The sequence below is a fragment of the Mustela lutreola genome, chromosome 8 (genome assembly GCF_030435805.1).
Source record: "Mustela lutreola isolate mMusLut2 chromosome 8, mMusLut2.pri, whole genome shotgun sequence".
Classification (NCBI taxonomy): Eukaryota; Metazoa; Chordata; class Mammalia; order Carnivora; family Mustelidae; genus Mustela; species Mustela lutreola.
The window spans coordinates 30,789,117-30,816,988 of NC_081297.1; the positions used below are offsets into that span (position 1 = coordinate 30,789,117).

General features: G+C 36.2%; 1 protein-coding gene across 1 annotated transcript in view; it reads right to left on the reverse strand.

Annotated features, from left to right (window-relative positions):
- Window positions 1-27,645, reverse strand: part of KIF5B (kinesin family member 5B) — a 43,903-nt gene extending 16,258 nt beyond the window's left edge. Inside the window, exons 1-14 of the mRNA XM_059184213.1 lie at window positions 27,510-27,645; window positions 19,072-19,159; window positions 10,728-10,801; window positions 9,708-9,812; window positions 8,980-9,028; window positions 8,358-8,413; window positions 8,178-8,265; window positions 7,868-7,992; window positions 6,700-6,804; window positions 6,270-6,415; window positions 5,168-5,316; window positions 4,532-4,725; window positions 3,032-3,100; window positions 706-912 (exon numbers count right to left, since the gene is read on the reverse strand). Coding sequence (XP_059040196.1) covers window positions 706-912; window positions 3,032-3,100; window positions 4,532-4,725; window positions 5,168-5,316; window positions 6,270-6,415; window positions 6,700-6,804; window positions 7,868-7,992; window positions 8,178-8,265; window positions 8,358-8,413; window positions 8,980-9,028; window positions 9,708-9,812; window positions 10,728-10,801; window positions 19,072-19,159; window positions 27,510-27,635 — 1,581 coding nt within the window. The 5' untranslated portion in view covers window positions 27,636-27,645. The remainder of the gene's footprint in view (window positions 1-705; window positions 913-3,031; window positions 3,101-4,531; window positions 4,726-5,167; window positions 5,317-6,269; window positions 6,416-6,699; window positions 6,805-7,867; window positions 7,993-8,177; window positions 8,266-8,357; window positions 8,414-8,979; window positions 9,029-9,707; window positions 9,813-10,727; window positions 10,802-19,071; window positions 19,160-27,509) is intronic.
- Between the last annotated feature and the right edge of the window lie 227 nt (window positions 27,646-27,872).

The window sequence follows — 27,872 nt, forward strand, 5'->3', positions numbered from 1 at the left end:
CTTTTCTTTAAATAGGTGAACATGGATAGGGAAATAAGTAGTGAACACTGACACTGAGTTCAACTCTAGATGTGGTTTCCAGACAAGAAGTTGGTATTGACAGTAATAAAATGTTAGTAGTATGAGGGCTCTTCCATGATGCTACTGCAAGTATAGTAGTCACAATCACAGTTATATACTACCTTTGGCATCACTCTAGGAGAGTGGCAAATCCTGTTTTATAGCAATAATAACAAATAAAGATCCTTATTTATTGCAGAATCGCAAGGAAGAGCCTTCACTTCACTTCGCTACTAGGTAGGCTCTGTGCCAGGGGCTGGGAATATAATAGTAAACAAAACCCAGGTTATAGAAAATTGTATCTCCTTCTCTTATTTTTATGTGCACATTTCTTACTTAGCAGTCATCTAATAACACTACTGAACAATCAGAAGTTAAACTTATTTTTCCTTTAACATTAGACTATTGGGAATAGCCAACAAGTCTTCAAATGGCATTTTAATTACCTTTTAACAGATCTTCAGGAACTAAAAGATAACTCTCTTCCTTCACCTCTAAGGTTTTATATAAAGGAGGGACTGAAGTTAAGGCTTAGAATGCCTTAAGAAAAGATACTATCAGTATGAAGCTTACTAGAAAGAAGTTAGTTAATTTCAATTAAGAATGCTTTTACTAAAATATTAAGAAAACAGAATTATAACCTACCGATTTCTGATTTAGTTCATCACTAAGCAATTCATATTCCTTAGTTTTATCTTCAACTTCCTGAGATTTCTGATCATAATTGACAGCAAGCTCCTCTAAGGCTTGCAAAACTTCTTTTACTTCTTCTTTAGAGGCATCATTTTCTGCTTGCAGGCGATTCAGTTCAGCTTGCATGTTATCTTGATCCCTTCTCGTAGATGCCAAAAGCTATATGAAAGAATAAAAGTATACAGGTTTTAAAAAGGTATACAAATTTAACAAAGAATAAAATGCGGATGCTATTAACTGTGTGGACACTTATTCATTCAACAGATTTACTGACTACTATATGCAGGCACTGTGATAGACACTGTGGGAGACAGCAAGAAAATGAAAAAGACTTTGTCTTTGAAGAATCTAGTAGAAAAAAAAAAGGTACATAAATAGATGCAATACATGACGGAATGTTAACTAAGCCATAAAGGAGGGAGTGGACATGACAAAGTGCTTGGCAGTATGTATGTATGTATTTATTTATGCTTGGTAGTATTTAAAACAGTATTTCTGCAGGTTATTCATGAAGAAGGTGGCAAGAATTGGGCCAATTTTAGTCATGTGCAAATTAATTTAATGGAAAGGAAAAGGCATACTAGGTTCATGAATAATGAGCACAGAAAAAGAAATTAGTAGATATCTAGAAGATATGCTTTAAAGTTTAGATTTTCTTTGGTCAAAAAGGGGTGGCACCTGAGCTATGCCTCAGGAAAACTTAGCATCAACATACAAAATTTGAACTGCAGAGAAGCCAAGAGGCTAGTTAGAATACTGCAAACGTCTATGATCAGTGGCTTTTAAGTGGGAGAGGCATCTGGAAATTTGTAGGAGTATTTCTTTCTTTTTTTTTTTTTTAAAGATTTTATTTATTTATTTGAGAGAGAGAGATCACAAGTAGGCAGAGAGGCAGGCAGAGAGAGAGAGAGGAGGAAGCAGGCTCCCTGCTGAGCAGAGAGCCTGATGTGGGACTCAATCCCAGGATCCTGAGATCATGACCTGAGCCGAAGGCAGCGGCTTAACCCACTGAGCCACCCAGGCGCCCCTGTAGGAGTATTTCTAATGGTGCAGAATGCTAATGGCACTTAGAAGTGGGGCCATGCAGGGGCGCCTGGGTGGCTCAGTGGGTTAAAGCCTCTGCCTTCAGCTCAGGTCATGGTCTCAGGGTCCTGGGATTGAGTCCCACATCTATGCTCAGCAGGGAGCCTGATTCCTCCTCCCTCTCTCTCTGCCTGCCTCTCTGCCTACTTGTCATCTCTATCTGTCAAATTAAATAAATAAAATATTTTAAAAAAAAGAAGTGGGGCCATGCATGTTAAATGTCCTATAACAAACAGCACAGAATATTATAATGAAGAATTGTGTAGATGTTTATTAGTGACTTTTCTGAGAAAACATGCCATAACTGAAGTACAAAGATGATGTGACCAGGACTAAGTTGACTGATGGTGGCTATCTCTTCCTTATTGAAACTATATAATCTTTGCGCCCATCTCCAAAACAAACCTTGAATGAAGTACCATTTTTTAATTATCCCCCTGCTCTGCCAGATAAGATAAACTGAGGATCTAAACTAGGTGACACACTAGAGAAGAAGAACTTGAAAGAACTATTATCAAAGTAAAGAAGGCAAAAATGTACAGGTTTGATGAAGGCAGACATGGTGGGAGAGTAAAAAAGGTTTCATTCAATGACATTCTCAATCCCACAGTCATACCTTAAATTATACAATTCTCAAAGACAGGTCCAAGCAATTCAGAGATAAGTTATTTTCTTTCTTTAATTATCCCTTTAAACCTCTATATGTGTTTAAGTGAGGAATGACAATACAACATTGTGTTTTTAGTATTTCTTCCTTCACTTACATGTGGAAATACTCTCCACAAAGGGAGGAACAGTCTAAAGTTATCCCAGCCCAGTATAGTAAGTCTTTCTCAAGAATTAATAAGACATGTTTCGGGGGAGATAAGGACATAAAACAGCACTGTACGTCAAGCAAGGAAAGTAGAAGACAGAATTAAAAACTCCAATAGAACTATATGAAAAGAATACTGAATAAAGTTTCCTCTCCCCTCCAGTTAGAACTCAAACTGAAAAAAACAGAAAAACCTTAAGAGGAAGTGAATCTTTGCTTTAATCCAATGATGTATCATATGCACAGTGAAGCATGGGAATATTAAAAAAACTTGTTGATGTACTCCAGTATATTCTAAGCTCTGTAGGTTCTTTTATGTTTAAATAATAGTGACAAACTATAAAGCTTTTTTGAAAGCAGTACATAAGGTATTCAACTTACTTCTTCTTGATCCAACATTTGTGTCTTCAGTTTCTCTACCAATTGGCTCTGTTGATTAATTTCTTCATCCTAGAATTTTAAAGTAGTAAGTTAATGAAGTAGCTCACAACCAAATTCTATTTTCTAATACAAATAGGAAGATTACTATTCCCACAACCAAAATATTTCAGAACTGTTTCACTAAATTCAGCCTAGCTTATTTCAATCTCCTAGAAAAAAGTTGAAATAGCTGGAATTTCTTTCAGTTAATAACTGTAACATCACCCAATTTAAAAAGGCTTGTTTATTAAAAAAAAAAAACAAAAAAAAAACAGTTTAAAAGCAAAAACAATAAACATTTAAATTTATTACTGAAAATTATGGCCAGGCAGCTATTCCAAAACTGCCATATCTGTTTAAAATACATCTAAGGGGCGCCTGGGTGGCTCAGTGGGTTAAGCCTCTGCCTTCAGCTCAGGTCATGGTCTCAGGGTCCTGGGATCGAGCCCCACATTGGGCTCCGTGCTCAGTGGGGAGCCTGCTTCCCCCCTCTCTCTGTCTGCCTGCCTCTCTGCCTGCTTGTGATCTGTCAAATAAATAAATAAAATCTTTAAAAAAAGTAAGAAAATTAAAAAATAAAATAAAACACATATAACATATCACCTAAAACCAAAACCAGAACTATTTACTTCTCGTCTCTCCACTGCTCTTGTTTTCCCCTTCTTTTTCTGGTTCATAATTTATTTTTCACACTACTAACGGACATAATCAAAATAGGAAAACACTATTTCCACTTTATTTTGTTCCCTCTCTAATCTCCTGCATCACCTTTGAGTCCTTAGATCCCTGATTCTAAGAAATCGTTTCATTAAGGCTCTCCAATGACCCAATGCCGAATTTTCTTTTGCAAATTCTTTTAAAAGGAAAAAAATAATTATGTCTCACAATTTCTGCATTAAAACAGAAACTGTGATTTTGTATTTTTATTAATACAGATGACCCTTGAACAATGTGAGGGTTAGTAACACTGACTGTCCCCCACCACAACAGAGTTAAAGATCCACAAATAATTTCTGACTTACCAAAAATTTAACTCTTACTAGCCTGCTGTTGAATGGAAAAGCTTACCAACGAACAAGTAATACATATTTTTTGTTAATGTATTATATTTATTTAAAAATTATTTTTATTTTTAATTTTACATTTATATTTTACATTTATAATTATATATTTTATAAAATAAAATTATTTTATATTTAAATATAATCCATATTTTAATATAGCAAGCTAGAGAAATGTTATTAAAATCACAAGAAAAATATATATTACTGTATTTATTGTAAAAATCCATATCTAAGCGGATCCATGCATTTCAAACCAGTGTTATCTGAGGGTCAACTTTACAATGATTTTCATAAGGTTAACAGAAACCAAAGAAGATGTATATTAAAATTAAAATTAAAAATAAAAATACCTATGCCATAACATTCTAAAACAAACTAGAAGATGAACAATACCTACCTTGTCATCAAGTTGTTTGTATAATTTAGCAATTTCTTCTTCACACTTTCTTCTTTCAGCATCAGTAAAGTTTCCAGTAACTCCAATTGTAGCTGCTGGTTTATCATTGGTAATAGTAATATCCTTATCTACTGCAAAAGCTTCCAAGTTGGCTTTCTCTTTGTCAAACTGCTCATCAATAGGCACTGTCTCTCCTAAAATAAGAGAAAGCATAGTTAATAAACTATCCACCTGTCTAAAATGAATTAAATTTTATTCAATTTCAACAGCTCTCACCAACTTTCTTATCAGCTAAGTCTGAGATTTGAGAATTTGCAATTACTTTTGACTCACCTCCATCTTCTAAATCCAGTCACCAAATCTTACAAATTCTATTGCTTCACCCTACTGTAGGAACCTTGCCATCTGTGACTACTATAGCTTCCAAGATGGCCTCTGTGCCTCTATTTATCAATACAGATAAAATTAGGATTTAAAAGATTTTATTAAATTTTAATTGATGATCCCTAATTCTTAAAAAGTAAAAATGGATATGGTTTGTTATTTTTATTTATATTTATTATTAGTCTCAAATTTATAAAACAGCTTTACATTCATATTCAACAAACTACAAATGACATATTCATAAATTATTACCATTACGCCATCGGTTGAGTTCATTTTCAAGCCACTGAATGGTATTCCGCAGGGTCTTATTTTTTTCCTTTTCTCTTTCATATTTCTTTTTCCACTGTTCTGCAGTTAATTCTACATTTACACAAACTGTGTTCTTAATTGTTTTGGCCCTAAGAGAAGTAATAGCAGGAAAATAAAAAGTAACTAGAATTAAATATTTTCAATTGAAATCCATAGGTGTTACATGTATATGAAGTGGTGTGTGTGTGTGTGTGTGTGTATATGTATTTTTGGTTATGCAATTTGACTATTCTTAATTATCTTTATAACTAAATACAAAGAACTGTAATTACTATAGTGCTTATTCACAAGCTAAGTAAATTTGTGTCAGTTCTCAAATTTGTGAATAGCTTAAAAAAAAAACAACAAACAAAAACAAAAAAACCGGGCGCCTGGGTGGCTCAGTGGGTTAAGCCGCTGCCTTCGGCTCAGGTCATGATCTTAGGGTCCTGGGATCGAGTCCCGCATCGGGCTCTCTGCTCAGCAGGGAGCCTGCTTCCTCCTCTCTCTCTCTCTGCCTACTTGTGATGTCTCTCTGTCAAATAAATAAATAATCTTTAAAAAAAAAAAAAAAAAAAACCCAAAAAACTGATGAGGATAAAAAAACAAGGGCCCCTATTTTCCCAATTCATTTGCAAGGATAAATTAATAAAAAAAAAAGTACTGTTGAAGGTCAAAGATAAATCACCACTACCGACTTTCCTAGGTTAAGCAATTCATATTTGGCTATCCCATTACGTTAACCTATCACATATGTCAACATATACAGGATTATATTTGTCAAGCTTTTCTTTATTATCTGATTTAAATGCTTATTTTCTTTAATGCTGAATTAAAGCTTCTCATATAAATTTGACTCAAGTTAACATTTAACTTTGATATGTACTAAAACTTAATTCAAATCCAAGCAGCTTTAAAAATGGACCTTGTTTACATTATCTCTCAATTTAAGAGCTGCCTAGCATATTACAAAATGCACTGATTTGAATAATACCTACCTGCATTTTCCTAGACCTAATAAACAAAAGACCTATCATTTACACTTTGTATTTTAACAACTAACCTTTGACCAAACAGGAGTGTAGATTTTGTTTCAGATTCATTGTATGATGATGGAGAGCAGCAAATTACAATAGTGGTTCTACAGTTGCCACCTAATGAGTCTTGAAGGATTCTTGTCATTTTACTATCTCGATATGGAACATATGTCTATGAACATAAAAAACATAGAAGACCAATGGGTTTCTAAGGAATAAAATTTGTTACAGAAATATGTTACACTTTAAGTAAGTTACAAAGGGATTTTGGTTATTTTAACGGATTAATATTAAGAGAAGAACTAAGATCTACATACTAATACTATAAATTCCTGTAAGACAACTAATTCACACACACTGATTCAAACACACCAAATCTTTCACTCAAACATCCATGCATCTACACATATGGATCCCCAGAAGACAACAACAAGGAAAGAGAAGATGTGCACTCACGCTCCCCTCAGCCAGAGCAGAAATGACATTGCCAAGAGCAGAAAGGGATTTGTTGATGTTCTTCGCTTCATCCAGCACAGCGCCTTCAGCTCCAGTTTTACTAACCTACACATACGATTTCAAAAGAATGAAACAAAATTTTAAGCTTCTTCAAATTTTCTAAAAAGTTCAGGTCATCAATAGCCAACAAACAATAGCACAAAAACCTTCATGATTTTATTTGGCAAGTATTTATTCTAAACTATCACTATTTCTTGAGCATTAGACTTCTGAGAACGTGGTCAAGTAACTAGTTACATGACAAGAATGTCAATAAGGAGATAACAAATTTTATTTCAAGTTTGTGCTCTTGAAAATAACAAATTTACATGTACATTTGCCATTTACTATTTATTAACCCCCTTTGCTTCATTAAAAAAGGGAAAGCTTTTAACATTTGCTAAAGTATGTTGATACTGTAACTATTACAGACTGAATTTAAATATAAAAGCAAACTTCTTTTAAACAGATGTGAAATACATATGTTAAAGATAGAATAAAATAGTATGTTAACAATACTGGCTGAAGAAAGACCTCTCAGAATTCATAAAAATCAAAGACAGGCTTTGAAGGATGTGTTCAAGACTTAAGTAAAAGGGAATAGGCATGTCATTTTAATCAGAAGAAAAATTAGCAAAATGGCCAAAATTGTTACAGAGATCAATTATTAAAATATTTGAACTTATTTTAATTTTCGCATAAACTAGAATCAGACTGGTATATGGTATAGTCTGTAATTATTAAATAATCAACCAAGGGAAAGAAAGGGGTACAACCAAACCAGAGAAGACTAATGGATAGTTACCAGTTTTCACAGGGAGCCCCCAGGCAGTATGGTAAGGAAAAGGATACCTAATAAAATTTGTAACAATATATGCTAAAATAAATTCTCAATAAAATCATACACCTTAAGTCAAAGGTAACACCTATTGACTGAACTGGACTATGGCACAAATGGCAGTAATTTGGAACTGGTTAAGCATTGTCATCAAAGCTTTTAACTCTCAGAAATATTAGCAAATCCAATTTTATAGTTTCTAATATGTTAATAATGAATAATGTCAAAGTCCAAATTCAAGCAAAAGTTTTTAAAAATGCTTAAGTATCTACCAGAATATAAAGATTTTACCTTTTCACTACCAGCTAAATCAACCAGATAAAGTTTTCCACTCAGCTTTTGTTCTGTTTGCGTGTTCTCTTGTTTTACATTAATAAGAAATATACTGTGACTCCTAGAGCTATGTTCATTCATATCTGCAATGAAATAACACAAACAACTATAAACAAACATGGCATTCCCTTACTAATAAGTTCTAAAGCATTACTTTACATAGAAATCTAATACAGTTAATCAACTTCATAAAGACATTTAAATGTCATAAGACATTTAAGGCAGCTTTGAACCTTAACTAGTGTTAATTAATAAACATCCTACTTACTTGTAACTGCTACATGTCTGTTGGACTTTCCTTCGTCGATGGTATCCATAACTTCATCTGGACTACATACAAAACGCTCTGTGCACCCCTATAAAATATTTTTTGAAGTATGTCAATAGCCTTAAAATTGTTTATCACAGGGCTTTTCTAAACAAGCATTCTGTATTATTTTATAAGTACCTTTACATAGGGTACTCGATTTTTATCTTCATGAACTGAAAGGTTGGTCTTTGAAACTGAAAAAGAAAAATGAAGAGTATCAGCAACATTCTCCTCAACTCAAAAACTAGCTATGAAATAGCTTATTCAATTGATTGTTTCCTTTCCCAAGTGACCTAATAATAGATAAATTTAAAAAATACAACACACCGCTATTAAAAAAAGACTGCAGAAACAGTAGGGGATTTAAATAGAAAACTAATTGAGCAATATAGAATTTTAGGTCCAATGCAACCTCTACCACACACATTTGAAAATAACAATAACCCAGAGTGGTTTAATAGTCTGTCTGAGGGCAGTGAATCTAACTGACAGCTGACAGAAGACAAGGACTCACAACCTCTAACTGTAATTCAATTCTCTAATTACTACCTAAGAAACACAAACACCCATAAATATGTGCTTTAAGTAAGTTATTCAACAAGTCAAAAGCATTCAACTAACTTTAAAAGAACTTTAAAATATACCTGTTTCCTACAATTTAAGTCAATTTCATATAGGTCTCTTAGAAATGATTTCATATCTACTATTAAAAAAAGGTAACATGCTATTTTAAAATGCTAAGAGCAAAATTGTAACTTACCATCTAACAGGTCCCTTATCTTATCCAAATAAATTTCAAAATATGAAACCTGAAGGTAAAGAAATGAAGGAAAAAAGATTAAAATTTTAAAATAATTTATTCACTTGTTCATTAAAGTTAATGGGGTCCAGACTAGGGGACAGAGTTATCAACAACTCAGCCACAGCTCATGTTCTACCGGGAAGATATGAACTCTCTAAACTGGTCATGTAACGAAATAGCAATTTCCATTATGTATCTTCATCTAAAATGAATTAGACTCATGAGAACAGTAAGAACCTTTGAGTTCAGAGCACCTGGGTGGCTCAGTCAGTTAAGCAGCTGCCTTTGGCTCACTCAGGTCATGCATGATCCCAGGGCCCAACAGGGTGTCTGCTTCTACCTCTGCCTCCCTGCCCCCACCTCCACTTGTGGTCTCTCACTCTCTCTCTTAAAAATAAAAACTTTACCAGAACAACAACAACAACAACAACAAAAACCTTTAAGTTTAGTAACAAACTCCTTCACTTTTATAGAGAAGGAGGTGAAGACAAAAAAGAGGTTTTGTGACCCTGTTTAAGGTCATCTAATGGTATAAAGAACCCCAGTTTACTAACCCTAATGATCTTTCCACTGTAACTGTCCAAAGAACTTTAAAAATATTTTTTAAAAAGGAAGAACATTTATTATTTCTTGGAGTAAAATTATTCTAGGTGTAAAACAACACAATCTTTCCGCAAGTTTTATACCTTAATATGAAATTCCAAATTTTCGTCCATGGAGTAAATGTAATTAAAAATATCTTGCACTATTCTTGGAATAATCCCCATGCCTTCTGGATCATGAAGTTTACCCTAAACAGAAAATGAAATGAGACTCAAAGAAATATGAATTAAAAGTAAAAATTTTCAATCTACAATTTGCAGTAAACAAGGGACAGTAATTGTAATTGTGGCCATTTTTTGGTGAAAACAGCTCTACAAATACCCCCAAAAAATCCAATTCAAGTATTACACATTGGTAATTTAAATACTGCATGTCAACAATAAGGGTTACCAATGGTTCTAAGCCTTTTATTTTGGATTTAGATTATCCATGCTTGTGCAATAAACTCATTTTCGAAAGAGGTTTTTAGTCTGTTTCTTCCCACATGTCTTTATTGTTCCTTCAAGTCAAATCAACACAAATGCTAGAAATGTCTTCATTCTCTGTAACTTTATGGAATAAGTAATATGAATTACACTAAAATAAGCAGTCATTTTAGACAGAATGCTCAGATAAATGATAAAAGCAGATGCTTTGTAGCAGCAGCATAAGATAACAAATGGGCTGTTTTCTAGATGAAAGTTTAGGCAGGACCACATCTTACTAATAACAGCACCAAAAACTGTGGAGACATTCTTATTAAAGAGTTGCAGATATTTGGAGAGAATTAATTGCTCTGAATAGAAATGAAAACATATGAAACATTTAAAATTTCAAATTTCCATTATAAAGTAACAAGAAATTTCCATTAATTCTAAAATGCTCATCTTTTGTGGTTATGCTAATAAAACAAAGTTAAGATAGGATTTCAAGTATATAATGTCATTATTTGAACTCCAGGACTGATTAGATTACAACAATGAGGTTATCTGTATATTGTATGTATCAGAGAATCCAATAAAGAGTAAATATGTTTAAGCATGATAAAATAATTTCACAAATAATGAATGAATGCACACTCTTTTCCGCAAACTACAAGGCAAGTACAGATTATAAAATGTTACCTCCATTGTGTGTGTCTTCCCAGAGGACGTCTGTCCATATGCAAATATTGTTCCATTGTATCCTTCAAGTACATCTATGAGAAAATAAGAGATTTTATACCTCAGGGGAATTTTTTTTCCTCTAAAAAAGAGTCATAAGAAATTACTTAAGTGTCTTAGAAAACACTGAAAAAATTCACATAGATATTAACTGTTTCTCATCCATGCATAATAAAATCTACACAAGAAAATATTGGGGGGGGGGGTGTGACTGGGTGGCTCAGGTCATGATCCCAGGGTCCTGGGATCGAGCCCCACATCGGGCTCTGTGCTTAGCAGGGAGCCTGCTTCATCCTCTCTCTCTGCCTGACTCTCTGCCTACTTGTGATCTCTCTCTGTCAAATAAATAAATAAAATCTTAAAGAAAAAAAAAAAAGAAAGAAAGAAAATAGCTGTTGGAAGAATGATGAAGAAGATTCAGATTTTCTTTACACGAATATGAAAGACACCATAAAAGTTGAAGTTTAGTTCATGAAATATTTATAAAGACTGAAGAGAAAGAAGAATATATTAATAGTAATTTTCTTAGTGATGATCCACCTAAGCAATTACTTTCTCTCTAGCCCAGATTACTTTCTGTGGTCAATGAAACACAAATTTTAAATTTCATTGTTTATGATCATCTCTTACATAAGTGCACATCTCAAAAGTCTTTACGTTGTATTTCAAAGCTTTATGTGATCTCAAAGGAAAAATTTTCTGCAAATTTACATACAGATATGAATTCATCTTTACAAATAGGATTGCTGATTAGTGGTTAACTGGTAGTTAAAGCTTACAAGCCCATACAATAGTCCTCCTTATACAAGCATCAAGCCCAGCTGTACCTCAAAATATTTTCAAAATATCTGTGAAATTAAAAATAAAACTGTTCTATCTTTAATATCTAAGTATCTTCCTTTACTAGGCTGAAGGGGAAAAAAAATGCGTAACAAGGTGACCTTTTGATTTTCAGTTTTCAGGGATTTGGTTTGTTCTGTTTTGGTTTTGCTGACAAAAAGGTACTATGAAATTAAACTGTATTCCAGAGGAAGCCAAAGTAAAAAGAGAAGCCTATGTTGGAAATAGCACATGCTAAGTAAATTAGTAAGCAGGCCAATTCTTTTTTAAAACTTATTATTTAAAAAAAAAAAAAAATTTCAACACTGGGTACAACTAACTGGATATTAACAAATTTCCTATAGGCACATTTATTAATGAGAAAAAGAAGGTACTTATTTCCCTGGGAAAATTTTAAGAGAACTCAAATCACATTTAAAATAGGAGGCATTGGGGGTACATGGGTGGCTCAGTAGGTTAAGCTCCTACTTGACTGGCCTCAGGTCATGATCTCAGGGTTTTGAGACTGAGCCCCACGTCAGCTTAATACTCTTCTCTCCACCTCTAACCCTCCCCCAACCCACCTTTAAAAAAAAAAAAAAGAAAGAAAGAAAGAAAAAAAAAAATAGGGCTCCTGGGTGGCTTGGTTGGTTGGGCGACTGCCTTCAGCTCAGGTTGCAATCTTTGAGTCCTGGGATTGAGTCCCACATAGGGCTCCCTACTCGACAGGGAGTCTCCTTCTCCCACTGACCTTTCTCCATTTGTGCGCGCTCTCTCTCTCTCTCATGCTTTCTCTCTCCCCCAAATAAATAAATAAAATCTTAAAAAAAAATAAGATGGCAATGCAGTATTTCTGAACAAGAAATTATCTGGAGAACGAAGTACAGACCCTTTCCAATTCACTCCCTTAACACATAATTGTTCTCAGTATATCAATGTCATACCTTCTGCTTAAGGATGTTTTTATCAATCAAATAAAACCTAAGGAAAAAATCCAAATTTTTGTTATATCCATAAAATACTGGTGGGTGAATTAACAAGCGACTCTCTCAAGATCAACATGTAGTAGCATATACCTATATTATAGAATAGGATATTACAGTATACCTGTGGTTATGTGAAACTGTATTCTATGAGGGCACCAAGGACAGCAAATGCATACATTTGCTTTCGGGACTTCAAGCATAACCTTAAAAATTTCACATGATTACAGAGATTATGGAATATTCAACATTCAAATACTTACTGAGCACCTGCCATGATCTACACTCCGCTCTTGGTGCAAGAGATACTAACAACAACAGATTAGGCAATTTCCTAATGCCACCTTATCACTAAGTAGTTTGACAAACACTTATTAATTAGGAAAATAATTTTTGCCTACCTTCAAATCCATCCCTGACTTTATTTTCTACACTGACTTATTCCCAACAAATCTAAACATACAGATAAAGGGAATACATTTTACAGTGTACATTCCTATAACTTCCACCAAGACTCTACCATTAACACTTTTATAATTTTACTGTTTAATCATGTATCTATTCATTCATCTCATGTTTTAATGTATTTCAAAGTAAACTAGACTTCAGTACACTTTCACCTGAATACTTCACCATGCAGGTATCTTATACTAGGATTCATTTTCCAGTTTTATTCCTGAGGTAAAATTTATATACAATGAAATGTACCGATCTTAAGCATGGATCTTTAAAAAAAATTATATTCATCTATTTGAAAATCTGAGAGAGCATACATCTGTAATCAGGTAAAATTAGACACTTTCTGTCCTGCCTCTTGTTTGCCACCTCCCACCATCCTTCTTCTTACACTGCTGTTTTGTGTTGGTCAAAATGATCAAATATGACAATTTCACATTCAAATTCAGTTACACCATAATGTATGCTGTTCCTCACACTGTGATACTCTTCTCATGTGGGTATGCATTGGTCCATGTGTCATCTCTACCAGGAAGGCAACCTCCTTTCCTTCCTACTCTGTGCATCCTTTAAGACTAGCTTAGACTTTGCTTTCTCCTCCAACCCAACTATATAAACCAGTCATCTCATTCTATGTGTTCTTATAGCATCTACATTTAAACATTATATTTATAGCTGCACATTGCAACTGTCAATTTACTTATCTGCCTTCTTCACCAGCTTTTTTTTTTTTTTTTTTTTAAAGATTTTATTTATTTATCAGAGAGAGAGAGGGAGAGAGCGAGCACAGGCAGACAGAATGGCAGGCAGAGGCAGAGGGAGAAGCAGGCTCCCTGCCGAGCAAGGAGCCCGACGTGGGACTCGATCCCAGGACGCTGGGATCATGACCTGAGCCGAAGGCAGCTGCTTAACCAACTGAGCCACCCAGGCGTCCCTTCACCAGCTTTTAAACTCCTTGAGGCCAGGGCTGTGCTTAACTCCAAGCACAGTGACTGGCACTTAGTAAGAAGTCAAATGCTTGCTGAATCATTATTGCCATTACTAACACAGAGCACCTTTCTAAAGCCTCCCTCCCTGTTTAAAATATACTTTTGCTGTTCTTGTGAGAAACAGAGATGGACAACTATGGGTATGTACTACTTCTCTCATACTTTGTAAAAAAGAAAAACATTTAGTAAGCAAGACAACAGCATAACACCTTCGAAAAGTCACCTCTCTCTGAACTTCCTCAAGAGGAAACGTCCTCATCAACAAAGGGGAAGGCTTAATTAAGAGAAGGCTACGAAAATTAGAAGTCCTCATATAAAATTATTACTGCTAACATCTGAGAACATACAATGTGCCAGGCTCTTATAATTTTTCATAAATTAATGTATTAAATCCTCAGCAAACTCTATGAAAGGTACTATTTGTAGTCCCACTTTATAGATGATGAAACTGAGAAAAGAGATATTAATTTGCTCTACTTCCACAGCTAGCAAGATGGAGGTGGGATGCAGACCCAGACAATCTTGGTTTTAAGGACATACTCGTAACCACTGCACTGTACTATCAAGGAACACAGGAACCAAAATAAATACATGGCAGGCCACATCTGTTTAAATTAAAAGTAAATGCTGTGGCAGCCAGTTCAGGTCAGGAAGCTATGGTAGGAAATCTATGAAGACCTGGTATGATGGGTAGCATACAGCAAGTACTGAGTAAGTGACAACTACTTCATACATGGAAGTAAAAAGATATCACTCAGATTTGGAATTCACTAGAGAATACCAGTGGGTTAGCCTCATTCAAAATAAAGAAAACTTATCTAATGAAGCTACAGAAAGGAAAAAGGAATAACTCTGTACATAATAAAGTTATATGTGTGTGTGAACATATATATATATTCACACACACACAAACTTTTACAGAAATTCATATTATGAAACAGTGCTTCAGCCAACTGACAGAGGAGCCCAGACAGTACCAGTTGCTTCAGGTTACCCTTGGCAGCTTGCTCATCAAATCTACATCTCAGAAGAAAAACCTACTCCCACATCATTTTGCTGATCGCTACATACCATAAGTTTCTAACCTTGGTCTTCCAAAAGGTTTGTTTGCCAATGACTGTCCCAACTCCACCCTGCCATGTATTTAATTGGTTTCCCATCCTCAGACCTCACCAGGAACCCACCATTTACCTCATTTCTTTCCTTAAATCCATGTTTATTTCCTGGTAACTCCTCCACATTCATAATCTTGTCCTGGACAAGTCCCACTACCTACTATATCCAGTCTCCTCCAAAGTGGTTGAGAGCATTTGGATGAAGACAAAAGGAGTTAAGTCAGGTGACACTTTTCTAATATAAATTTCTGTGGCAAAGCTGCCACAGAAGCTGGAGACAGTGACAGAGCTTTCTACTACAATAGTTACTTGAAGTCTAATTTTGTTGAGTGAAAACACTGTAGGCTATGAATTATCCCAAGCACAATTATTGTTGATTAAATCACGAAAGTAATTTCTTCTCTCAGAAGAGAAGAAACAAGCAGCAATTGGTATCTGTTGTGCTTGCTTCTTCATATCAGGCCCTGGGTAAAGTTCTTTTACATGAATCCTCTTTTTAAATCTTCACAGACTCTTATTTTGCAAAACAAGAAACACAGACATAGAAAAGTTAAGTAACTTCCCAAAAGTCACAGAGCTAAGAAGTGGCAGAATCTAAATTCCAATCTAGGTTTATCTGATTCCAAAGCCTATCCACACAGCAAATAAAGGAACTGCTATTCATTGGGGCGCCTAGGTGGCTCAGTGGGTTAAGCCTCTGCCTTTGCTCAGGTCATGATCCCAGGGTCCTGGGATAGAGCCCCGCATCAGGCTCTCTGCTCAGAAGGGAGCCTGCCTCCTCCTCTCTCTCAGCCTGCCTTTCTGCCTACTTGTGATCTCTGTCTGTCAAATAAATAAATTAATAGAAACATGTACCTTAGGACTTTAGGACAACAGATTCCAAAGAGTTCTAAGAAAGGTAAGATATGAGACCATTATTAAGAGACTATATAGGGTATAAGCTTTTTAAAATATTCAGAAAAAGACTAATGTCTGAGTAGACCTATACTGCCCAGAAAATAAAATGTTAACAGACAGTATAAGACAGAAGGTAGTCCCATTTTATTAACACCTTCTTCAATATTATCCTGAAAATGAAACAACAGAATAAACAGTCAAGAGAGACTTCAAGGCTGAGGTCTGAGACAATGAAAAGAACGGTTTTAAGTGAGCTCAAGTTTCTAATTATAAGAGAATATTTCATAGATAAAAATTTCCCAGCTACTATAGCTGATTTTTAAAAGCCACGGAGAACAAAAGCAACACAAGATGACTAACTTGTAAATGTTATACTTATTTTCAAAAAGGAAAAATGATAGATTATTTTTGGTACACCAAAATTTCACTGAGGAAAACCTACAGTTGAACTAAACTCATTTCCTGTACCATGACTTCATAAAAGGACCCAAGTTTTTCATCATATTCTTGTTGACATGCTGATAAAACTAAAAACCAGCGAACTATACAAGAGAATCGGAAGTTGGCTGACTACCCAGTGCAACTTTTAGAAGACTAGTAAGGACCACAGCCCATTAAGCATCTTATAAATGATTTAGAGTATATTTTTCAAACAACAATGTCTATAAATAAGGAGTTTAGCAGAATTCCAAAATCCTGCTGGATTTGGATTAATTTCAATAATCCAAATATGCTGAGAGCCAACACATATCCCTAACAAGATAACCATAAAAACAAAACTCAAAATATAATCAAGAGCTAAAACGAACAACAGGGGATCCACACTTTAAAAGCTAACAGTCAAGGGCCCCTGGGTGGCTCAGCTGTTAAGTGCCTGCTTTCAGCTCAGATCATGATCCTGAGGTTCCTGGGACTGAGTCCCACATTGGGCTCCCTGCTCTGTGGGAAGCCGCTTCTCCCTCTCCCATTCCCCCTGCCTGTTTCCCTCTCTTGCTGTCTCTCTGTCAAATAAATAAATTGAAATTTTAAAAAAAAAAAAAAAAGCTTACAGTCAAATTTTAAAAACTTCAAGTATTGAATGGGATTTAATGTTGGCTCCAGCAGATGTGAAAAAGACCTTAAACACTTAAATTGCTCTTGAGCTCATGAATCAATACCTTAGTATTTTTTAAAAAGTAATGTAAAATCTTAGTCTGTACTGATGAAAAAAGTACACTGCAATACAAAGAATGTAATATAATTGTGTTCTGTAACAGATCCACTTGGAAAACTATTTGATGCCTACAAACAAAAGATGACACTGCCTGTTCTTCCTGCAATCATTTATAGAATCAAGTTAATTCTCCAACAGCTTCTATGAGTTTTTCAGCATCCAGTCCACTCTCTCACTAATACCATTCCTGTTCTAATTCTTGATGGTTCCGGTGTCCATGTAACAGATGATCCTACTAAAATACCTAGTTTTCTCCAGATGCCAACTAACCTCTAGACCTTTTCATTACTACCTATACTGCCTTCCTAATGTTAATTAAGTACTACCTCCTATTATTCCTTCTAGTACCCTGATTTCAAAAAACATTTGAGCCCACAAAGACTGTAACAAACTAATCTTACCACTTCCTTTCACTGTCCCTCAAACCCATTCCCCCCAGCTGTATTCTCCTTCCTCTCATTCACCTTAGATTCCATGGTTCACTATTATCATTCTCTTGATTCATCCTCAATTCTTTTGCCCTTCTCCCCCTCTTTTATAATCGCCTGGCAAAACCCAACTAGGTAAATTCAGCTCTTCTGGCAGCTAACCTCAAGTGGGCCCTTGGCAATGCTGCCTGGCAATACTGCCACATTTCTTTAGTCCCTTCTCTTCTACTGCCAGACAACTTCACTCCTTCTCTTAGAACTGCCTACCCCATCTTCACTCTGGGCTAACTTTGTACCCGTGATCATAAACAAAATGGAATTTTGAAAATCTGTATTTTCTTCCATCACACCTATAGACTTAGTTCTACCCAAAAACTCTACCTCTTCTCCTCTTACTGGATGAACTGTTTGTGCTCCTACTTAACCCTAACCTGTCCACCCTTATACTGAATTCCATCCTCTCCACTCTAGGGAATGTTACAAGACAGGTTTTTGCCACAATCTAAGAAGTACTTTCTAACAATTAGAGCTGACAAAAAGTAGAATAAATTATATCACAAAGTAATGGCTATTTAACTCGAAGATTCCTTTGACAAAAGGGAGTTATGTAGTAATTGGAAGTCCAAATAATCAATCACACCCTCTCAGCTCCAGGGTTCTATGGTTTTAGAAAGTATAAACTTGAAAAAGCTTAGTATAAAGTAATAGTATTAACTGGAACGTATGCACTTTTCTCACCCTTGGTAACCTCTGTTAAATTCTTCAAGTGTTTTTCTGTTGAACACAAGAGGAGTCTTTGGGGAAGAAAGAACAATGGAATGGAAGAATGACCAATTGCTACCATTTTCTACTACTATTTAGAAACCCATTTAACCATTTTGTAATCATTCTCAAACTGCTGCATTTCCAGAACTGCTACCTTAAAAATTCTCTTGGGAATATCTAATAGAACTGCATCTTCCAAGAACAAGTGTGTAATTCTAATATTCTTATACTACCTTTCACTAAGTATTGTGTATAAATTACATCGTGGAGGGGTGCCTGTGTGGCTCAGTCAGCTTATCAGCTGCCTTCCGCTCAAGTCATGATCCCAAGGTCCTGGGATGAAGCCCCACGTTGGGCTCCCTGACCAGCAGAGAGCCTGCTTCTCCCTTTCCCTCTGTCTGCAGCTCTGCCTACTTTGTGCTCTGTCAAATAAATAAAATCTTAAAAAAAAAAAAAAAAAAATTAGATCATGGAATTTGAGCCATAATGTGTTTACTAATTGTATCTGATCTTTTCATTATTTAAACAACTGTCTTCTACAATTTAAAAAGGAGTGCATTAAAAATGAAAAAATTGGGCAGTGGGAAAGATCACAAAATTTTACCTTTTGTTAAGACAACAGCATGTTAAATATATTTACCTTTAACAATCTTCTTTGCACAGTCATTATACACTTGCTCTTGAGAGGTGTTTGACTGGAACACTCGGTCAAATGCATACGGCTTGGACTGAAAAATAGAAACAAAGATTTCAACTACACAAAGTAAAGGTGAACGGCCACTTCTAAGTTCCTTTAAAGATGTCATTATATATTTAACCTTCTAAATAGAGTACCTACTATATATATTACTTCGTGTCACAGAATCTTGTGGAAAGGACCTTAAGGATCAAATCCAATAGAATGAACTCCACAAAACCAAAAATGTCTATTTTTGTCTTTGTTCTATTTCCAGGGCTTACCACTACTATAACAAGCACTCATACACTGCTGAGTGAATTTTATTTAAGGACTGTCTACTCTGGCAAGCACTAAGACTATACTTTCAATAATAGTATCATTTTGCCGATAAAGAAACTAGAATCCTGAAATGTAAAAAAGGTGTTAATGACAAAATTAAAATTTAAATTCAAATCTCCCACCAATTCAGAGCTCCCTCCACTACTCCCATTAGGCTTTTCATTTTACTGCAATAGCTTTTCAGTCATTTCATTCATTTAAAAATTTTTATGGGATGCCTGATATACTAGACATACATCTCACTAGAATGATGACCAAGACAGAGACATGCTTTAGTGGAGGTTAAGTAATAGTGGGACAGACATTAGACAAATAATTATGTGACTAGCATTCTGACTCATGCAACAGAATGCTATGAGAGCATATAAGAGAAGAACCTGAATCTGGGAGAAGGCAGAAGAATGCCAGGGAACCACTCTGGAGAAAGGATATTTAAGAACTGAAAAAAAGAGTAGCACCTAGCTCATTGCTTGCCTCTTCAATATACTAGTCTCGGGAGGGTGAATGCAGGAAGTACCCTAGGTACTGGACACATAAATCCTAAGGCAGAGGGCGCCTGGGCGGCTCAGTTGGTTAGCTGCTTCTGCTCAGGTCACGATCCCAGTGTCCAGGGATGGAGCCAAGGATCTGGATCCCTGCTTAGCGGGGAGCCGGCTTTTCCCTCTCCCTCTGCCTGCTGCTCCCCCTACTTGTGCACACTCTCTGTCAAATAAATAAATAAAACCTTAAAAAAAAAAAAAAAAAAAAAAGATCCTAAGGCAGAAATGAGGCTGCAGAATGCAACAAACCAAAAGTTAAGTTGGAAGTTATGGAGCAAAGCTCCAATGTGACAACACAGTAAAAAGGCAAATAACAGCAGTATTATTTTGAAAAGTTCTGACCTTGTGGGTCTCCTGAAAGGATCCTGGGGACTCATTTAAAGAACTGACACAGTCTGAAGTTGAGCCAGAGGGATGAAATGAAAAATATTAGAGTATAGCATCCATGCAAGTGAAGGAAAAATTACTGAGGGAGTGATTGTGTCAAATTTAGCTGTGAGGTCAAGGCAAAATTGAAAATAGCCATTTAAAAAGGTTAGCGTGGAAAGAGATTAAAAAAGAATGGGAAGTAGGGGCACCTGGGTGGCTCAGTTCTTAAGCATCTGTCTTCACCTCAGGTCATGATCCCAGAGTCCTGGGATCAAGTCCCATTGGGCTCCCTGCTCAGAGGGAAGCCCCCTTCTCCCTCTCCCAGTCCCCCTGCTTGTGTTTCCTCCTCTCTTGCTATGTCTCTCTCTGACAAATAAATAAATAAAATCCTAAAAAAAAAAAAAAAATAGAAAGAAAGAAAGAATGGGAAGTAACTAAGTAGAGAAATCTGGCTGAGGGTCTAAAGACTTTTTTTGTAAAGGACAAGATCTGAGCAGGTTTAAATGTTGGCCGGAACAATCTAGTAAACTAAAAGAAAAAATAACATATACAGATGTAAGAGGAGAGCAAGGAGGTCTAGTATTTGAAAGTATATGCTTGCTCTCTACCCTTTCTTAAAGGAAAGGAAGGAATCTAGACCTTAAATACAAAACAATCATGGCCATCCAAAAAATCCTTAACTTTATAGAATACTTCCTAGGCCTCTGCTAAAAAAGACCTTACTTTTTAGGAATTATGATTCACAATCTCCTTCCCCAAAACTTGGAATAACAGTTAAAATGAAAGTACAATGAAACAGACATTCCTAAATGGCTATCCAAAATCATTAATAATTCTCCTTCCCTTTGCAGCTTCCCATTACATAGGCTGGGAAGCTAACTACCTGATAGCCTAGTCTCCTTGCAACCAGTGGCCACATGACCCATTTCTGGATACTACAAAGTAAGTGACGGTCTGCTGAAGGGTCTTGGGAAAGGGTTTTGTTTTTTTTTCTTTGATAAAAAGGACCATCTCAGCTGTAGCTGCCCTTTCTCCTTTCTGGAATGATGAAGCTGTAGCATCCATCTTAAAAACATGAAGAAAAATCAATAGCTTAAGGATGACAATAGATAACAGATTCAGTAAGGAGCAGCACTAGGGGCCCATCTCCAGACTTTTAACATGTAAGAATAATAATCTCTTTAAATCTCTTTGTTGTTTGTTTGCCCTCTGCAGCAGAAAGCATTCTTAAAGGATATACTATGATGACTTCACTTTGGCATCAATTAAAAGTTGGCATCTTAATGTCTATTCTTTGCCTGTGAGACAAACATAAAAGTGTCCTTAAAAAAAAAAAAAAAGATAGATTGATTTATTTGGCAGAGAGAGACACACAGACACACAGACACACACAGAGAACATAAGCAGGAGGAGCCAGAGAGGAGAAGCAGACTCCCCACCAAGCAGGGAGCCCGATCTGAGACTCTATCCCAGAACCCTGGGATCACGACCCCAGCCGAAGGCAGCCACTTAACGACTGAACCACTCAGGCACCCCTAAAAGTGTCCTTTTGCTAAAATTCTACAAAGACTTTAACCTTCAATTTTACAGGTGCAACGAAAAAAGAGACAATCTATTCTTTTAGTGATTATACAAGACGTATTTGTGATAAACAATTTTTAAAACACAAGTACATTCAAAATAACAATCAGCAGCCAGAGATAAACCACACTAATTTTTTCTATGTGAAAAGAAAATAAATTTTCCTCTTCATGTATCCAGAAAACATTTATTTAGCACCTGTAAGGTATCAGAAATTGTAAATGAGTAAAAGAATTTTAGAAATGTTATTTAATTAGTACAGACTACAGGGTTCAAAGAACAGAAAATAAGACTGGGTAGAATCTTGAAATATACAGCTCCTGGGTGGCTCAATCAGTTAAGCATCTGCCTTTGGCTCGGGTCATGATCCCTGGGTCCTGAGATCAGGTCCTATGTTCCTGGAATCAAACCCTGCATCAGGCTCCCTGCTGGATAGGGAGTCTGCTTCTTCCTCTACCCTTCCCCCTGCTTGTGCTTTCTCTCTCTCAAATAAATAAATAAGATCTTAAAAAAGAAAAAAATCTTGGGGCGCCTGGGTGGCTCAGTGGGTTAAGCCGCTGCCTTCGGCTCAGGTCATGATCTCAGGGTCCTGGGATTGAGTCCCGCATCGGGCTCTCTGCTCAGCGGGGAGCCTGCTTCCTCCTCTCTCTCTCTCTGCCTGCCTCTCTGCCTGCTTGTGATTTCTCTCTGTCAAATAAATAAATAAAATCTTTAAAAAAAAAAATCTTGAATATAAAGCTAAGAAACTGTGTAAAATAGGATCAAATACAAGTGGTTCAGTAATGTTAACAGAACTGAAATGGAAACAACCTCTAGCATTAAAGAACTCACAATCTGGCAGAGTCAAGAACAGACTGCAACTAGCCAAAATACACATTTAATAAAAATGCATAAAAATATACTATGAAAACAAAAATTAAAAAATGATTAACTCAAACTGTGCTTGCAAGAAGCAAATTAATCAACAGAAAATAGGCAATAGCATAAAGAAAACTGCATCCTTCCAAAAGAAGTAATAACATACTAAAATAAACATTTAAAAAATATAAAGAACAAACACCACTGAGCTTGAAGTTATCCCATTATCACATCAGTAAAAAGGGTGGTCATAAACCATTTAGAAAGAAATATACCAAAAATAATGGGTAATAGGGACACCCAGGTAGCTCAGTCAACTGAAGCATCTGCCTTCAGTTGAGGTCATGATCCCAGGATCCTGGGATCGAGTCCCCCATCTGGCTCCTTGCTCAGAGGGGAGCCTGCTTCTCCCTCAGCCTGAGGCACTCTCTGCTTTTGCACATTCTCTGACAAATTAAAAAAAAAAAAAAAAAAAAAAAAGAAGAAAGAAAGAAAGAAAGAAAAAAGAGGGTAACAGTAAAACTTTCCTAAAAAGTACTTTATGCAGGTTTACTATGGCATTTACTATGGTTACTATGGCATTCCTTACAGCAAACATGCAAACTAAAAAATAACTAAGCTGGGATCAAGTGTTATGTTCTATCACTGTTGAATCAAAAATTAAGTGCTAAGCATTAAGTTGACAAAGATCTTTTAATTCCAAAACTAAACTATAATTTTGGTATGTAAGGTAAATGTTTAATTAGAGATCTAGTCATGAAATTACTAACTGATAATAGCTTCCTGGAATGAAAAACAAGACTTATGAAATATAAAAATTATTCTAATAGTCTACAATTAAGGGACATCTCCTAACCAAAACTTTTCAAATAAATTAAAGAAAGGAAAGCTCATTATCTGGACATCCGTATCTTAAAAACCTGGTTCTTGGCCTTGAAATGTATATTAGGTAGTCTTATTTCTATGAACCTTCAAAGATACTTCAATTCATAAAATATATTCACACCTGACAGGCTTCAAAGGGACAAAACCAAATAGGAATAAGCTTATTTGAACTGCAACCACAACGTAGATTTTTTTTTTTCTTTTTAAGATTTTATTTTAAAGTAGTCTCTATGCCTAACTTAGGGCTTGAACTCACAACCTTGAGGTTAAGAGTCACAAGATCCACTGACTGAGCCAGCCAGGGACCCTGTATCTTAGATTTCTTAAGTGAAGTGGCTCCTGTCTATATCTGGAGAGACCAGACTGAACACCAAATCTGGTTATAAAGGTCACCCTCCTAAGCAGGAATATACCTTTCTCTGGAATTCTGAATAGTGACCCTCAGATCACATGGGATTGTATCTTACCAGACTTTGCTTAGTCTGACAATGATTGTTAGTTAACATATCATAATTGTACAGGTATGTGATGAGGGCTTCTTTCTCTAAGATTTATTTGAGAGACAGAGAGCCCGCCTGTGCATGCATGCACATGTGTGAATACTCATGCAACCTGGGCTAGGGGCAGGGGCAGAGAACCTTGTGGAGCAGGAGGCAGAGCTCAATCTTGGGACCCAGGAGAACATGACCTGAGCTGAAAACAAGAGTCAGGAGGAAGGCTTCTTCTCTTTCAATTTTCACTCTTATGGTAATGAGGATCAAACACCATAACATCGTTCATTTGAAAAGAGAAATCCTGTTGAGCTATAGACAAGGACTAGACAAGATGATCTAATTAGGTTTTACTTTCCTTTAATTTCAATGAACTGCAACAGCCTGTTGTTGGTTCTGACGGTCTATTCGGTATACCATATAAGGAACCATGATTGGTCAAGATACTTAACAATACAAATATGCACATTCCACTTTTACAATTCATAAAAGAGTAACTTTTTCTATTGATTTTTTTTTCCTGGAGTTTTCAGCAGGCTTATTTCAACTACATAAGATGTTACCCTTGTCCTCTTTTGTGGATAACAAGTTCTCTTATTTAAAGCAAATTCTATTTTTATCAAGTAAAGGTTTTCCTTAAATAATTCACTTAATTCATTTTTGTGATGTGGTATTTATACCTCTTCAACAAGCACTTAATTACCCTAAAGAGTTGTATAAAGACTGTAAAACATAGAGCAACACTACAGGATTACAAGATTTGCCTGCCACAGGATATATTATATTAAAGTCACTGATGTAACAAGAATAAAAAGTTTTGACAAAAGTGAACTTAGATGAAAATGAGAATCCTCAGAAATTATTTTCTACAGGAGCACAGACTATATCTATAATTCGATCACATTATAAACTAAAATACTTACCCTTTTACATTTTGATTTAACCAGAAGATTGTATACAAAATGTTTTAAGATCACGTTTAAAATAATTTAGTTTTAAATGCCACACTGCAGCAATCCTTTCTTAAAACTGTTCATTTGGAATCAGGATCCAGTAAAATGAAAACAAATCTAGAGATTTTTAGAACTTTAAAATTTCACTCTCCCAGCTATACCTCATAAATTTTCAACAGCCTTTGAAAAAATTCATTAAAAAAAATTGAGATGTCTTGTAACCAATAACTTAGTATGTGCAGGATTAGCTTTTGAAAATAATGAAGTAAACATGCTGCCTTACATTTCTTAGGGCTAGGTGACTCTGCTGTATTTCTGCTTAAACTTTAAAATAAAAAAAATTTTTAAAAAAGACTAAAGATGCTTACAAGTTTACCTAAAGGCCAACTGTTTATTACAGATTCACAACTCAATCACTTATCCATTATATCTATTATTATTTATATCTATTTACATTGTTCAGGAAACTTAAATAAGAACTTATAAGAACTTTATTCAAAGGAAACAACCTAAAATACAAGTGTGCTTACTGTGGTAACTATTTTAACTCTTTCCTCCTATGTCTTATTTGGGCAGAAAGCTGCCTTCTCAATGTATTTTGGGAATCCTATCATTCCAACAATGAATCTTGGTAATAATTACAGATTTGCTTAAACACACACAAAAATCTGCAAAAATAAGATATTCTTTATACAAGTCTAAAAGGAAAATCGTTTTGATGTATCAATCACTGTTGAGCAGCTGAATAATCACAAAAACTATGAGAAACTAGTAGCCAGTTTGCCAGGCCTTGCAAGCTTCCTGATTCCATGTCAGAGATATCCTAAAGCAAAAGGATGACTACTGTGCTTAACTTCGTAGTTTTACCAATGTCATTTATCGTTTTTCTCATGAACTTGTTAACAAAAAAACCAGCCACACAGTAGTAGCTGGCAGTTGTTGGTAATCTAATGACTTCTTTGCCAAATGCCTACAGAGCAACAGAGAGCTAGGACATTCAATTTCTAAAGCTGAACTTTGCAAACTTTCACATAAAAATTCTTAAAAGAACTTCAATCCTGTCTTGTAGGTCAATGCTCTTCACCATCAGTGTCCCATCTCCTATGACCCCCTTTGTTGCTTTTCCAAACTAAACTGTGCAAACAATATGCTAAATATGGAATGCCATCAGAAAAAAAAAAAACATTTAGATTCTGTACCATGATAGCAACGTAGAAAAAATTCTGCCACAATGGCATTACCAAAAAAGATAGATTTATTTTAGTCACAATTCACTCTTCTGTAAGCAGTGTCCTACTACCTACCCATTTTAACCTTCCTGAACGGGGGTTGTAAAATATTTGCAGATACCTTTCAAGACCAGAGATCAGACCTAAAATAAAATAAGTTAAAAAAAAAAATCAACCTTATATTCTGGTTTCCTTGACAATAATCAACCAACTCTGGTCATGTTTTATACCACAAAGGACACTACTTCTCCATCCTTGAGATTTATCAAAATCGATTTTTCAAGGTAGAAGTAGGGATCTAGTACTAACAATAAATCCAATTTACTGATCAAATTTATTTTCTTTTTAAAGCTTGCATTTGTAATACCCTGATACAAAGTTAACACTCTTTGCTATACTGCTACCCCATAAAACCCAGTAAGAGTATATAGGTCATTCTGGGCACCTATTTGACCCAGTCTGAATTGGCCAGATCAGCTAGAAAACTGAAGAAAACTTGATCACTCCTATTTCAAAAGAGAACTCAGTCTTTTTACAGTGGCCGATTCGCAATTTCTAATAGTTAACATGAGCATTCATTCATCACTCAAAGGACGGGTGGGTGAACGTAAGAGATACAGGTATATTTGCAGTCATTCGATAATTTTTCCTCCTCCCGAGAGAAATATGGTTCATCACGTAGCTGTGCCTTCTGTTTCTATACAACTAGGTATGTTTACTACTTAAGGTACAGTAGGGCTGTTCTTGAACCTCAACATTCCTAGCTGAACTTTAATCCTGCACGTGTTACAAATGGTAAACTTGCGGGCAGTCCAAAACACCAACAGCAAGTGCGCACATACAAGCAGAAACGTACGCAAATATGCACTAAACTCTCCCCGGACAGTTCCTCCAGCGCCCCAGGTGGGGGAGTGTCCCACACGGAGACCAGGCGCCTCCCTTCTCTCCGAACTTAAGACCCGGTGAGGGCGATCCAGGAACACCCGTGGAGCTGCGCAGTCTCCCTCCCCAGGGTTATTTGAACCGGCAAACTCTACCGGGGGGCGGGGTTGGGGACACCACTGCTCGTTCTCAATTCTGCACCCCGCCACTTCCCAGAACTCCGGGCCCAGCCAGGAGCAAAGGAGCAGGACGGGGGGGACCGGGCTCACTCACCGCAATCATGACCGTGTCTTCTCCCTGAAACTTGGCGATGTACTTATCGCCGCGGTTCACCTCAGACTCGTTGAGAGGTCTGAAGCGACACATCACTTTGATGTTGCACTCGGCCGGGTCCGCCATCTTTCTCGCTGCCGGGGCCGGAGGCCGGGAGCCACTCCCCGCCACTCAGTCTGGAAGGAAGCGGGCCCGAGCTGAAAGTAAGGGTCGCGAATGTCGAGAGAGTCAGCAGTCTGCAGCGCCGCGCTTCCCCCGACGGGAGTGGCCGGGAAACCCGGACTCGAAGCACCGGTGCCGGTAGCCGTCGCCCTGAAGCTCACTTCCGATCCATCATGGCAGCCATGGCGGCGGCGGCACGGG